Source organism: Sphaeramia orbicularis, chromosome 22 (assembly GCF_902148855.1).
Source record: "Sphaeramia orbicularis chromosome 22, fSphaOr1.1, whole genome shotgun sequence".
Classification (NCBI taxonomy): domain Eukaryota; kingdom Metazoa; phylum Chordata; class Actinopteri; order Kurtiformes; family Apogonidae; genus Sphaeramia; species Sphaeramia orbicularis.
In genome coordinates this window covers 14,183,933-14,200,088 of record NC_043978.1, presented here as the reverse complement: position 1 = coordinate 14,200,088, position 16,156 = coordinate 14,183,933, and the positions used below count along the sequence as shown (strand labels likewise).

The 16,156-nt window shown below is 36.7% G+C and overlaps 1 protein-coding gene across 4 annotated transcripts in view; it reads right to left on the bottom strand.

Annotated features, from left to right (window-relative positions):
- Window positions 1–10,568: 10,568 nt before the first annotated feature.
- letm1 (leucine zipper-EF-hand containing transmembrane protein 1) overlaps window positions 10,569–16,156 on the bottom strand; it is a 55,990-nt gene continuing 50,402 nt past the window's right edge. For 2 of the 4 annotated variants that reach the window (XM_030126630.1, XM_030126632.1), the window contains 2 exons: window positions 15,553–15,709; window positions 10,569–11,782 (listed from right to left, as the gene is read on the bottom strand). In XM_030126630.1, coding sequence (XP_029982490.1) covers window positions 11,630–11,782; window positions 15,553–15,709 — 310 coding nt within the window. In that variant the 3' untranslated portion in view covers window positions 10,569–11,629. The remainder of the gene's footprint in view (window positions 11,783–15,552; window positions 15,710–16,156) is intronic. The other 2 variants (XM_030126631.1, XM_030126633.1) reach the window with 1 other exon arrangement.

Sequence of the window (16,156 nt, the reverse complement as noted above, 5' to 3'; positions counted from 1 at the left end):
TTTTTTTTATTATTATTATTTTATTGATCCAGATCATATTGGACTGTACAAACCCTGTTTACTGCACTTGCAGTGTGTTGGATCTGGTCACCCTCATCATATGCAGACATTTAGAGCCTCATACACATCTATTTTGGTCCATCGTAACATTTTTTTCTGTTTTTTGTTTTGTTTTGTTTTGTTTTTTTTTTGGGGGGGGGGTTGTCATTTAAACTTCTAATTCCAAAGTTTAACACAATTTTACCAATATTCTGCCTGTTACTAAATGTATTGTGCCTTTTTATAGATCCACTGTTATCTGTAGATTATAATGCACATGTATAAAGCATAATATTGTTAATATTTAATATTGTAAAAATTGCACTTGTTTAAGAAATTTCAGGTTATTCAATTTTTTTGTGAAAAGATAGTTTGTAAATATAGACATTCTCATGATTCAATTTTACTTTTTTGCACTAAAATAAAGAAAAATTTGAAGTTGTCATTATTTATATTTTTTTTATTATCATTATTATTATTATTATTTTATTGATCCAGATCATATTGGACTGTACAAACCCTTTTTACTGCACATGTGGTGTGTTGGATCTGGTCACCCTCACATGCAGACATTTAGAGCCTCATACACATCTATTTTGGTTCATCTTAACTTTTTTTTTTTTTAAGGGGGCGGGGGGGTCATTTAAACTCCAAATTCCAAAGTTTAACACAATTTTACCAATATTCTGCCTGTTACTAAATGTGTTGTGCCTTTTATAGATCCACTGTGATCTATAGATTGTAATGTACATGTATAAACGATAGGGTGAAGCATAATAATAATAGTTAAAATTGCACTTATTTTTCTGAAGAAATTTCAGGTTTTTTGTGAAAGGATAGTTTGTAAATTTAACATTTTCACACTGTAATTTAACTTTTTTTTGCACTAAAATAAAGAAAAATTTGGAGTTGTCATTATTCATAGTTTTTTGTTTTGTTTTTTTTCTATTATTTTACTGGTCGGTCCAGCCCGCTTGAGATCATATTGGACTGTACAAACACTTTTACTGCACTTGTGGTCTGTTGGATCTGGTCACCCTCATCATTCATATGCAGACATTTAGAGCCTTATACAGATCTATTTTGGTCCATCTTAACTTTTTTTTTTTTTAAATGCACATGTATAAATGACAAGGTGAAGCATAGTATTGTTAAAATTGCACTTATTTGTCTTAAGAAATTTCAGGTTATTCAAATTTTTTTTGCACTAAAATAAAGACAAATTTGGAGTTGTCATTATTCATAGTCTTTTTTTTCTATTATTTTACTGGTCCAGCCCACTTCAGATCATATTGGACTGCATAAACCCTTTTTGCTGCTTTTGTGGTTTGTTGGATCTGGTCACCCTCATCATATGCAGACATTTAGAGCCTCATACACATCTATTTTGGTCCATTCTAATGGTTATTTTTGTTTTCAGATGAACTAAACAGTGAAAGTTAGTTCTTCATTCTCTGTTTTAGTATAAAAGCTATGACGATGGAAGCCCCCATAGCATTTTTAAATATTCTAGAGAGCAAAGTAGTTATTTCTTCAGGTTTTTCCTCATTACTCCCATCGACACCCTGCTACAGTCCTGTGTGCTTTTTAATATCTAAGACTTTAAGGTAGTTTTTCCACATCACAGAGCTCACTTGCTCTTATTTCACCTCTGGCATTGAACACTGACATTTTAGTTCATGGAATAAAAGGGACTCAGGATTTGGTCTTAATGAACTACTTACAACCTGCACACACCCCCAACTGTCAACACTGTGTCTTTTTGAAGCTGCTCGACCCCTCCGAGGCTTATTTTTGGTTCCTCGTCTGTAATCAACACCTCCTCATCAGAAAAGCGCACCTCAAAAACAGCTGAACTCCCTGAAGCAGACAGTCTACACGTCCTGAGATCTGCAGGGGTAAGGGTCTGAGCCGCCATCGCCGTGGGCACCACGTCCCGACAGACGACCCAGACGAACCCCCGACACCTAAAAAACACTGAACCCACCGAGACGTTAGGGTGATGACGGATGGAAACGGGACGGGAATGGAGGAACAAAGGTTGAACATGCTATTAAAACGTGTGCAGGTTCAGGGCTGATGGGTTTTCAATGTCGCTGTAAAAAGACTTAAGGTGTAATTTTCAGGAGAAACGTCTCAGGTGGACAGTTTAACAGCTGCAGGCGTGACATTTTTCAGTTCATTCCACCACTGAACACCAGCAAATAAACGTTTACTGTGTTTCAAGGTTATAATAGCTTTGGATTTTTCATTATAGTTTAGTTTTATTTAGTTTTGACTTTTTTTTCTCTAATTCGGTTAGTTTTAATTAGATTTTAGAGCAGGTTTTCTAGTTTTTATTATTTTCTAAATGCTTAGTTTTTAGTTTTTTCATGTCTTTACCTCCACCAAGCATTATTGTGATCACTTTGCTTTGTGTGTTTGATTGTTAGCAACTTTACAGAAAAACTATTCCAACTATCTTTACCAAATTGTACCCACAGATAGGCCTAGGCCCTGGGACCGACCCATTAAATTTTGGGCCAAGTAGGCCAAAGTTCAAGGTCACAGCAAGGTCACAAAATCTACAATTTTCCTATCTGTCATCATTGAGCAATTTTCGAAAATTCATTAAAAAAATTCAAAACGACTTGGATTAGCCTCCAATTTGATCCACCCGTAGCTTAGGACACTATCGTGTATCTGGCACAAAATTGTCCACATCCACTGTGGACTGTGGACTCTGTGGACATTTCAATTTAACATTGAAAATCCCATTTACGACACATTTTTCATTATAACTCAACAAATATTGATTGGAATTTCATATAATTTGACATACACATGACTGGTACCAAGCTTCAACTTTTTCTGCTGTATGGAACAACCTTGAAACTGTTTAATTGAAAAAGAAATAGTCAATCCACACATGCACACCGTTCGGGGTGCTTGGCGGAGGTTTGCGTTCTCTGAAAACTTGTTTATCTTCTTCTCTATCATATTCATATAAATCCCAGACAGGACTCTGCTGCTTTCTCCCAACTTTAGTCTATGTTTCCAGGTAGAGTGGGGACCAGAAGACAACTCTAAACCACAAGTGACGAGAAGTGACGGATCGTGAAGTGTCATATGGTGCCAGCAGTTAAAATTGCTAAAGCAAAATAAATCGATTTCATATCAATCCGACATTGACAAAAACGAAAAAGAAGGGAATTTTTTCCATAATTTTTATCTGTTTTAGTTAGTTTTGTAAGCACACAATACAGTTTCAGTTAGTTATTGTTTTTTTCTTTTAATTATAGTTTTTAGTTATTTCAGTTAACGAAAATGTTTTTACAATTCTAGTTTTCATCATTTCGTTAGTTTTCATAAACAAGAGTTTATGTAGCACGTATACATGAACAGCTTTGGAAATAATTCTTGTTCCACTGTTTTCAATATTTTAATACATAGGTGTCAAACATGCGGCCCGGAGGCCAAATCCGGCCCACCAAAGGGTCCAGTACGACCATTTGGATGAATGTGTGAAATGCAAAAATGACACTCAGATATTAACAATCATTTTAGGTCAGGTACGACCCTCAGACCAATATGATCTAAAGTGGGTTGGATCAGTAAAATACTAGGGATGCACCGATACCACAGTTTTTTCCAGACCAAGAACGTGCACTATTATGAGTACTTAATAATCCCATTACAGTTCTTAGTTCCTTTTGTAAATGTGCTTTATTGTTGTTGTCATTAGTCTGACTGGAACAAAGTGCTGCTACTGACATTTAATGTGTTGGAATGAGTGTTTCTCAATTACTTCACCAGGGGGCGCCGCTCTGAATGAACCATAGTGGACAAATACCACGAAGAAGAGGAAAGTTTTTTGAGAAGAAGAAGAAGAAAGTCAGTAATAACAAACGTGGGGACGACAGAGGTAATGTGATATTAATATTGCAGCGTTTTCGTTGGTAAGGTTTAAAAGCTTAGCTTCAGCAGGAAGAGAAAAGAGAAATGTGTCATAAGTTTGTTTTTCACTTCCGCTGGTGGCGGTCCGCACCACTCCGTACCTCCGTAGTATTATCAGTAGGATGGAAACCAGCCCAGCCCTGGGTAGTTGTCCTAAATGTGTCAGTAGTTTGTCTCTAACTCACACAGTCGCTCTTTGAACAGATCCTCTACCTCCACGGTTCCCTCTGGTATTCTCCATCTGAAAACAGATGGAATGTTCGCAGAGGACGGACAGAACGCTGCGTCTGTGTCTGTAACGTTACTTGCAGTCAGCGTTACTTTTATCATCGTCATTTATTTTGAAAAATCTCCACACTCTTCACACTCCACACACATTATTCCTCCTCCTTGTACCTGCTGCACTGAACTGTGAATGTCACACGGCCGTAAGTGGTATCGGTGCATTTGTATCTGATTACTTTTATGAGTACAAGTACACACACTGAGTATCGGAGCCGATGCCCGATACTGGTATCGGATCGGTGCATCCCTAATTTTTTTTTTTTTTTTTTACTGTGTTTTTACAGAGTTTTGTCCGTGTAACTGCTTTTTGGAGTTCAACCAGGTGCCAAAAAGCAGCTGGACCGATTTAGGAAAACAAAAACTACTGGGCCCAAATTCAAATCCTTGTTGTTCAGTGTGTTCCAGTTCACAGTTCATGTTCAACATCCTAAATCTTTTATTGATGTACATTCTGAGTGCCTTATTTAGTAAAAACCTGTCAAACTTCAATTCCTCTTTTTCTGTTATGTCAGAAAATTCCCTGTTTTGACCCTAAAACACACAGTAAAGCAAAACCATGTAAGTACGTACTCACAGCAGCTTTTACGACACTGAAACAGATGCAAATTCACAGCAGAAATAATGTCTCAGGGGTCAAAGGGTTAAAATAGTGTCAACAAAACCTCAAATTTCTCAGTAACAAGTAAGATAAATGTGAAACCACTGCCATTCCATGTACGGAATAAGGTCATGGGGAGGGGCTGTTTCGTTAAATTTCACGTGGTCTAATAATTACTTCCAAAGCTGTAACTCGTCCATTTTTGCATCTTACTTTTATCACGATTCCGGAAATTTCAGCCTAATGATAGACACAACTGCACAACTGTGACGTTTTTCCTGAAGATCAGTGCACGCAGAAGTAAATGCCACATCTTTTATGTGTTTGTGTCGTCCTGTTTCGGTCAGTTAAAACAACCACATATGCACAGACCTTAAAACTGTCACTGGAAAAATATGTGGGGTCGCATTCCAGTGGGAAGGAAGTGAGAAATGAAGGGGTTTGGATCCGAAACAACAGAAAATAGCTTCATGAAAGGATGTAGAAATGATGCACGTGACCTGAAAAAAAAAGATGTGATGGAAACAAACAAAAACAAAAGTAACTCCAGGATCATCCATAATTTATTCAACAAAGGTGATTCTTGTATAAATGATGTTTCTTTACATGAACAACTGATTTTGTACCAAAAAGAAGCTTCTTCATACATGTCTTGAAAGACTTGAAAGTTCAAATCAAATTCAAATACCTGCTCGTATCCTGAACATCTCCATATCTGGATTTAAAAAAAAAAAAAAAATTCTTCTGGATTAAATAAATAAATAAATAACATGATAATTATTTCAAAACAAACTCTAGTAGAATAAATCTGTCTACTCAGAAGATTATACTCAACTTTCAAGCTTAGATGTTTGTGTTTTTTTCCTGATTTGACTCCATTTTTGTTTTTTTTTTTAATGTACATTTTTATTTTTAACATCAGGGTGTGAATCTAAAAATATCTTTAGTGGATTAAAGTTGTTGCTTTCAAGTTATAATAACGTATAAACTACTATTTCTAAGCATTTTTTGTTTGATTTTTTTTTTTTGGCTGAAATTTGCTCTTTAACACATTTTTTTCTTTTAAATGAATGGTGGCTGCATTCTGATATAAAATGCACTTAAATTCCTTTATTTTTATCGTATATTTCAGTTTGTATACGCATCTAAATGAGCTCCTTAAGGTCTACACTTAGTTTCCCTGACTTTATAAACGCTGCTGATCCTGAATTCATCTCCCGTCAGCCTCCAGCTGCCTTTTTATATGAAACTAAATAATACTCCCAACGAGAAAACTCATCATTTTGTGTTGTCTACAGAATATAGCAGAACTCTAGTGATATAAAACAGCTGGTGCAAAAAACCAAAAGAAAAAAAGAGGGTCCATCTATCATCAAATCTATAAAATAATAAAATATGAGCAAAATATCATGAGTATTTACGACACCCTCTCTGTGATCCACTTAATAGTACAACAAACTATTAACATATTAATTCAGTTACAGGATGCATATATGACTTATTGCTTTAAATATTTGTTCTTCTAGCACACGACATCCACAACATCGACTCGACAGGAATCTTTCAGGACGGTTCGTTTCGTTGCTGCAGCACAAACACATTCACACAGACAACATCATCGATCGCTTCAAAAACGAAATAGTGCATTTACACAGCGGCAAAGCTCGGCAAAAACGGTCAACGCATGACAAAAGCGGGAGAAAGTCGGGCATTTTTTCCTGAATGTTAAAGTAAAACGTCACTTAAGAGAAGAAAGCGGATGGGGCAGAGGGGTTTGTAAACTTTCCCTGTCGCTGTATTTCTCACTTAACCCATGAAGACCCGGTGCTACTTTTGTGGCGGTTCCCAAATGGATTTTTCTCTCTGTTTAATGTTTAAGTGATTTATTATTGTATTATCCTCTGTATTTTGCATGTTTCACTGTAAATCATGTATTTTCCTATATTTAATTTAGATGTTGACGAAAACTGAGTAAATTCAAAGATAACTGGAGAAGAAGTAACTTTTTCAGTAAAATCTATCATTAACTGAACATAAAACAAGTGATTTATCAGCATTTATTATAATGTTATCCTCTATATTTTGCATTTTTCACTGTAAATCATGTATTTTCCTATATTTGATTTAGATATTCATGAAAACTCAGCGTTAATTCAAAGTTTATTATATAAAACCAGAAAAAAAAACTGAAGAAAAAGTGAGTTTTACAGTAAAGATATCATTAACTGAACATAAACCCAGTATGTCCATCCACTATCATTGATCCAACTCCATGGGTTTTACTGGTGAATCAATGTTGTAGAAGATGATGGTGTTTCCATGGTAACCACGGAGCCTCTGAACGTCTAAATGGGTCATATTTGATGACCATGAAAAGACGAAAAACTGTATTTTACACCAATTATTTACATGTATTGATAGGATTAGTGGATCACCAGGTATTATACAGTTTAGATCAGTAGATGGTTTTGTTTACCAGCGGATGTTTGGGTCTTTATGGGTTAAACAGGAAAACACAACACGGTGCTGATTGACTCCACAGGACATGACCGCAGGAAGTAAATAAAGGTGTCTGTGTTCAGAAGATGTGATATATTTGTTGCAGCTGTCACTGCAAAAGTGAATATTAACGTGAATGAAAACACATTTTGTGCAACTGAACTCATTTTTATAAGTGTTTTTATTCACCAAAAATCAGCTTTTTAACTCTGACTTTTATTGTGATAATATCGATTTCTAATGATATGAACATTTTTATTGTGATGACGTGACATTTTTAGCTGTATCCCAGCTTTAACTGCACATATTGTCGCTGTCGGGCAGAAACCTCTTATGTCTAAAATGGTTATGTTTCAGAAAACTTGAAAAACTATGTATATTCTAAAATGGAGTTAAGCCGTTTTCAACCCTTTTCGTTGATAAAATATTTCTAAAACTGTCAGGCCAAGATGAAGACTGACCAATAGAATCGTTTTATGACCAAAAATGGATTTACGAGGTTTTCCGCCCTACAGCAATAATATACAGAGTATAGTTTGGTTTTAGGCTGTAATTGAATCATAGTTTATCCATAATCAATGTCAACAGAGAAAAAGACATCAGGATTTATTGTTTCGACCTCATCTCCCAGCCACACTTATGTCATCTTTTTTTTGGACTAGAGGTCAAATAATGGTCATTTCAAACTCATGTTAGTTCAGGGGCCAGTAGGATGTCAAGGGGGCCTGATCAGTAAAATAATAACTGGAAAAAAGTAAAATTACATTATGAAAATGTTAACATCTACAAAGTTTCCTTAAAAATATGAACAACCTGAAATGTCTTAAGAAAAATAAGCGCAATGTTAATAATATTCTGCCTCAGTTCATCTTTTATACATGTTCATAACTTATAGATCACAGTGGATCTACAAATACACAAAACATTAAGTAACCGGCAGAATATCGGTAAAAATGCACTTACTTCTCTTTGGACATTTCAGGTTACTCACATTTTTTATGAAAGGATAATTTGTTTTAAATATTTTCACGTAATTTTACTTTTTTACATTGGAGTCGTCATTATTTATAGGTTATTTTGATAGTATTTGACTGGTTCGACTCACTTGAGATTGAATTCTTCTGTATATGGAACCTGAACTATACTGATTTTAACATCAGTGATTGTGAAAATGAAAAAATTACACTAAAGATATTAACAAATTCATCCCAGGGGCCATATTGGACCCTTTGGCGGGCAGGTTTTGGCCCACGGGCCGCATGTTTGACACCTGTGATTTAGTGGATGTAAACATAGTCTGTAGCATAAACCTCTCACTGACCTTTGACCCCTTCCTGCCTACAAACAGTGGCAGAGCTGCTGTAGTAGCAGCGCTGCCCTGAGTGCGTCCTGTCAGGCACACAGACACCTCTCTACTGCCAAGTCGTCGCAGCGTTCGCCCGAACTCTCTTTGGCGTGTTTACACCGGCTGCTGATTTACGACACAGAGACCGTGCCACGTCCCGCCGGAGCATCCCAAACCTAAACACAACCCTCTGCTGCAGCTGGCTTTGGCCTATGTGTTTACCCTCACCCATCAGCGTGACTGGTCCCAGGCCGAGCAGGCAGCGCTGGGTCTAAACTGGGACGGTGGCGGATCTGATGGACGACCGGTGGTGGGGGATTCCGGGAATTAAACGCAGCAGCACCCACTCAGCCTTATCTCAAGTACCACTTTGTCACGGACGTTTACACCTGAGCTCTTGTCTGGTTAGGACCAGCTGAGGACCCAAAACGACCACAAACTAAACAACATTCAATCCAGTTCGGCCGATAAAGCCACGTTCAGCGTTTCACACTGCGAACACCCTGACGGACGATAAAGCCCCGTCATTTCTCAGAGCCACGGCGAAGAGAAATACTTAAGAGTCAGATCGTAAAAACACTCAGACCTGTTTGGTAAATACATCTAGGTTTGTTAGTGCAATGTTATTAGCTTCATCATTGTTCCTGTGAAGCCCTTTTGTTTGACTACAGGAGTAAACCTCTTTAGAACAGATTCCACAGGTCCGTCACTGCTTTGGATGAAGCTCAAAAATCAGTATGTTCTTTATTTTTATGAGTTATTACTAGGGATGTGCAAATATTATATCAACTATTGGTAAATATCACTTCACTGATGCAATGGCTGATATTTATCTGTTGTTTTTTTAATATTAATGTTGTTTTTATTCATCTGTATGACTGATGAGGGGCATGAATTACAACAAAAACTACATAAAAAAGCAGAAAATGAGATTTATATTGGTCAAATGTTAACAGAAGCGTTATTTTCAACCCAGAATTTAACACAGTGATTAAATACAGAGATTTGCAGAAATTAAAGTCATTATTTCAGGCTGATAATTATTCCAACCTGATAAATTTTCATTCACTCAGGATGTATTTACCAGAAAATGTTATTTCTAACTGGTCTTGGACATTTCCTTTATCATAACAAGTTGATTTTTGTGATTACCTGTGCATATTTATTTACAATTTTTCCTTCTACTTAAGCAGAGACACAATAGTGTTGCATAAATATAATAAATATCATATTTTTTATCGATTGCTCTGGGAAAATCTGCAGAATATGCACTTGAATTCATCTGTTAAATCTACCAAAGGGCTCCAAACTTAAATTCACTCCTAAATAAATGTTTTAATATTAACGATATTCATCATTTTTGGTCCAATTTCTGTTATAATACGACCATCAAGGTGTTTGCAGTGTGAACGCAGTTGAATAAAGAGAATGATTTTAATATTTATAGTTACTTTATCCTGAGGAATCGCTTTATTTCCACACACATTCATCACCACAGTGCAAAGGAAAATAAAACTCCATACGCCTACATTTGTATCTACGTCATCCAGACGACTTCAGCCCAAAAAACTAAACCAAAGTAAATCTTCACTCGGAGCTCTTACCACCTCCAGAAATACCCCCCCCAAAAATTAATATTTATCTGTGTTCGATCCACGTGTGAAGAAAAGGCCACTTTGCATTTACTGGTTTTCAGAATTACCACAAAATAAACGACCACATTCACGAACACGCCTTCCACTCTCCAACCCACAAACTCCAAACATTTAAACAGAAAGTAAGAAAATACAAACTTCTGCTACGATCCGGACTCTTGACTGACTACTGTGTTTGATGGTGTGTTTCTTTTTACTCTCTTTTAATCTCTACTGATTTATCCGGCAGGTTTTTACTGTTTTTTTGTTGACGGGTGATTTTAAGGAATATAAGCAGAATCTGTTTTTAAATGTGCCTCAGTGCAACTTTGGCATTTTAAAGTGAAATCATGAGGAGCTGTGCTAAAATGAGACCTCTACTCTTCCAAAACATGGCAAAAAAAAATACTCGAAAATAAAAAGAAGTTACAGTACAGTTAGTTGTGATACTGATGCACATGCAGTCCTTGGCTTTTTGGGCAAAACGTTAACACTACCAAAGCCTCTCCTACACTATCCGAAGACTAAAAATGCATATATATGAGGATTTAATTTTAATATCTGAACCTTCCCATGCATTTTTTAAATACTTTTATGTAATGATGTCTTTGGTTGCAGCCACCATTTCTACAGCGATAAGCTACTTGTCCGACTCTGAGAAAAAAAAACCAACTCTGCTATAAAAAAATAGAAAGAATGAGGCGTCTTCGAAAACTTTAAACAGAAGAAAATCTTAGAAGATCAAGTGGAATGACGGATATGACGATGATGATGATTTTTACTGTGCAAAGTCCAGAAATGATTCCTCATTTCTCTGAGATGAAAACATGGATGAAATGGAAGACATAACGTTCCAGCTCAAACTTAAATAAATCATCTTCTTAGATATATATATATAATCTCCCAGATATCATCTTGATTAAAGTCTCCCTTGCCATCTATTAAGTTCAGTGAACCAACGACTAGTCACCGTGTACCCTGTATTATTCAATAATTGCGTAAAATTACACAAAACTAATGATCAACGTCATACACGATCAGTCCAAAGTGGTTAACATAATGGCAATTTGCTCTTTGATTCTGTGCGTTTTTAAAGGCAATAAGCCTTTTCTTTTAACATGTTTTGGAGCTCAGTTTATGTCGAAATGACGCTTTGAGAAGGCAGCTGTTACCTCACGCTCAGCTTCACCAGTTTGTCTGAAGCGCTGGCGTCCGGCGTGACCAGTCTGCACCATTTCAGCTCCTTCTCAGCGGTCATTTCAACTGTGCTCAGTCTTTGATGTGCAGGTGAAATTAGCTGCTGAGCGTGGCTGCCTGCTCCTTCTCCGACTTCTCTTTGGCCTTTTCCTTCTCCATCAGCTTCTCCTCCTTCTGCAGCATCACCATGATGTCTCTGACCTGCGATGTGGAGATGTCGATGTCCTCCTTATCGATCAGCTCCACCACCTGGAGAAACACCGAGCAGAGGAAACAGATGAGGATGTTAACCCATAAAGACCCAAACGTCCACCGGCAACCACAAGCATCTACTGATCTAGAAAATTTAATACCTGTTCTGATCCACTAATTCCATCAATAAATGTAAATAATTGGTGTAAAATGCAGTTTATCATCTTGTCATGGTCATCAGATATGACCCATTTGGACGTTCAGAGGCTTCGTAGTGCCAGTGGGGGCAGCGTTATGATCTGGGGTTGATTCAGTTGTTCAGGTCTAGGTTTTTTTGTTGTTTTTTTTTCACTTAAGTTTTTATTGAAATTTTTTTACACATATATTTGACAACACAACAAAAGATGAACAAACCAACATTGCTTGGGGACATTACACATATATCAACACACTTCCTTTATCCAGTCTTTCCATCATTCTTAGCTCTGTAATCAGTCCATTTATTCCACTTTTTGTCCATTTAATTTTCCTGTAGTCGCAGTCTATGAGTCACCCTTTCCATCATATATATTCCATCAATAATTTCCATCCACTGGTCCTGGGTTGGTGGTTCTGTCTTTCCCCAATTCCTTGTAATAGCATTTTTGCAAGCCACTAAAAGTATCTTAACCAAGTATATGTCATTTCCCATTACATTTCCATCAGATAAGTTACAAAAATACAGAACATCACAGCTCATTGGAATCTCATACCCCATTATTTGTTTTAGTACTCTACACACCATTTCCCAAAACACAGTTATTTTATCACATTTCCAAAAAATACAGGGTGGGGAAGCAAAATTTACAATGAACATTTAGTTGTTTTTTCTCAGCAGGCACTACGTCAATTGTTTTGAAACCAAACATATATATATATGTCATAATCATATCTAACACAATTATCCATACCTTTTCAGAAACTTTTGCCCATATGAGTAATCAGGAAAGCAAACGTCAAAGAGCGTGTGATTTGCTGAATGCACTCGTCACACCAAAGGAGATTTCAAAAATAGTTGGAGTGTCCATAAAGACTGTTTATAATGTAAAGAAGAGAATGACTATGAGCAAAACTATTACGAGAAAGTCTGGAAGATACTATTAAAGAAGAATGGGAGAAGTTGTCACCCGAATATTTGAGGAACACTTGCGCAAGTTTCAGGAAGCGTGTGAAGGCAGTTACTGAGAAAGGAGGACACATAGAATAAAAACATTTTCTATTATGTCAATTTTCTTGTGGCAAATAAATTCTCATGACTTTCAATAAACTAATTGGTCATACACTGTATTTCAATCCCTGCCTCAAAATATTGTAAATTTTGCTTCCCCACTCTATATGTGTGATCTACATCAAATTCTCGACATTCCCTCCAACATTTCGGCTGTCTGTTTAACTGCTTACTTTTCTTCTTAGGTGTAATAAAGAAACGCACCAGATTTTTCCAAGAGAACTCCCTCCAGATCTGCGAACTAGTGGATGTTTGGTGTATCTTCCACATATTAAACCAGTCAGCATCTGTAATTTCCACACTGAGCTCCTTCCCCCATTTTTCTTTTATATAATTGGTTGAGTTTTTATTCAGGTCTAGGTTTATAACATTACGTGTCCATAAAATGAGTTCAGCTGAACCTGAATACACTGAATGACCAGAATGAACATCAGTGGAGTTTTTCTTTCCTGATGACACTGATGTATTCAGAAATGACAACAATGGTTCAGGAGCATGAGACGTCATACATACATGAACTGGACACTACACTCTTCAATAATCTGATCCTGATGAATCCTAGAGTCCAAACCTGAACCACATTGAGGATATTTGGGATGTAATGGAGAACAATTTACACAGTGGTCCGACTCTCCATCATCAATACAAGATCTGGACAAATATTAATGCAACTAATGGAATGGAAATAAATGTTATGACACTGCATAAGATGATCAAGAACCCCTTTTCCACAGCACTTCTGTTCCGGGAATATTTCACCTTTATTCCAGAACGACGTCTGTGTAAACAAAATGGTGGGATCATTTGGTCCCACCTCTGACACACCTCTGGAGGCAGTAACAGAGCCGTGATAAACGTAGAATCGTGATTCTGGAACGCTATATAAAAGGAACATCTCTCATTCTGCAACCAAGGTGTCATTTTGATGCCGTAGTGCCTATGCGACCCCCATAAACAAACATCAACGCGACCAGAAAGATGTCAAACTGGGGAGATGCAGATATCCACCAGCTGTTGTCACTTCGGGCAGAGGACTCTATCCATGCTAACATTTGTGGAACGGTGAAAGAAACTGGAGAGGTTACCAACACCGCAATGCCTGGGGTATTTTCGACGTGCAAGTTACATGTCACACTATACGCTGCACTCCATCATCGCCCCTTTGATTCTGGAATGCAGGTCCGCTGTGTAAAAGTCCAGCCTGTCTCACTTCTGTTACTCCTTTGTCTTGGCTGTGGAAATCAGTCAATGGTAGCAAAAAGGTGGGATCATCATCTCACCTTTTTTCCAGGATCTCTGTGTAAAAGTGGCTAATCAAAGCTATTCAAGTGTGGGACTTTAATTTTGGACAGATTTTGCATGTTTTAATGTTTGTGCTTCACTTTTTCGTGGATGTCAGGCAATATTTATGACTTGTATTAATCAATAACACTGGTCAACAACAAACTTATTGTTTAAGTTTTTTGAGCTGATTTAGGATACTTTTGGTGTGCTGAATCCAAAAATCACATTAATTTTGCTCAATCAGGTCAACTTTCTGAACTATGCTACATATTGGCTTTTTAACATTTTTGCTTACATTTATGGGCATTTTCACATCATATGATACAAAATTCTTTCATATTTCTTGCAATAAAAGAGTTCTGAAGATTTTACTTTTGCCAATTTATGATTAATGGTTTTTTTAATATTACAGGTGAATGAAATGGCTTCGACTAGAAGATCTTGCAAAAATAAGCCTATTATTCTGCGTATATTATTCAGCGTATTCTGCTACATCTGCGGTGAATACACCATTGTACCTAACAGGAATCAAGTCACAAGTTTCATAAAGTGTGCTTACCAATCTTATTTTGGTATTAATTATTATATTTTGTGAGAAGATCAAATTTTTCAAAATCAAATTAGGAAAAAAACCTGACCTGGTTGAGAAAAACAGATGTCATTTTTGGATTTAGCGACGCAAAATGGTCCTAATTCAGTTGAAAAAACCTAGACAACTTGCAAAAAACATTTTTTTGTAACCCAGTGTAATCATTCATGCTGTGACACGTTAAATTCACTGATTCTGATGTATTCAAACTGCTGGATGCAGGCAGTTTTGTCTATGTTACATATTATTTTTCAGTGTTCTGTGACAGATCATTTTACTTTATGGACTAAAAATGGGATTAAAATCTTATCCTCTGTGACTAAACAGTCAAAGGTTTTCTAACTTTGCTACTTTGTCACTATTATTATTACTATTTTTTGACACTTTAGCCACTTTAACAAACTTGTTTGTATTTCTTATCTCTTTATTTTTCTATTGTACTGATGCATACTGTCTTGTGCTGCTGTACACACTTGAATCAATAAAGTATATCTTATCTTATTTATCTTAATTCCCTGCATTTTTCCAGTGTCTATTTAGATTTACAGTTGAGACACATTTTATCAAACAAAACTACTTTCTATTTTTATTCTTCTTATCTTAAACTGTAATAAATGACAGCCCACATTAACTAAATCAAACCAATAAAAACCAGAGGTGTGCATCTCCTCGTTCTGCTGATTTTACCTTGATGACGTCGTCGATGTCGATCTTGCCGTCCTTGTTCTCGTCGAGCGCCTCGGCGATGCTCTGCAGCTTATGTTCGGGGATGTTCTGGATCTGCTTCATGACGTTGATGAGCTCGTCGATGCTGATGAGGTTCTCCCTGAAGGTGTAGAACAGACTGCATACAGGAAACGGTTACCAGCTTTGATCGCTACGTAAAATGCGGTGGAGAGGTTAGAGGTCAACGTGCTGCATTGAAGGTTCCCAGATAACACCAATTGGATCCAGTTTTGGGTTCAGATCAAACCGTTTTAGTCGAAGCCAAAGTTCATTCATGCTGAAATGCAACACACTGGATGTTAAAGTAACTGATCTGTTCATTTATAAACCTGTAAGTTCTTACAAATGGGATTTAGTTAACATTAAAGTACTGTCCAGTCCATTCTAAGACAAAAATCTACATTCTGATCAAAGGAATACAGTGACAGATATGAGCTGAGGAGGTGCATTGTAAAACCAAACAGAAACAGATGTTCCATTATGCACCACCTCACCTTATAAGCATCACTGTATTACACTATTGCTGCCACTGTAAATAGACTGACATGTACACTTTTATCTATTC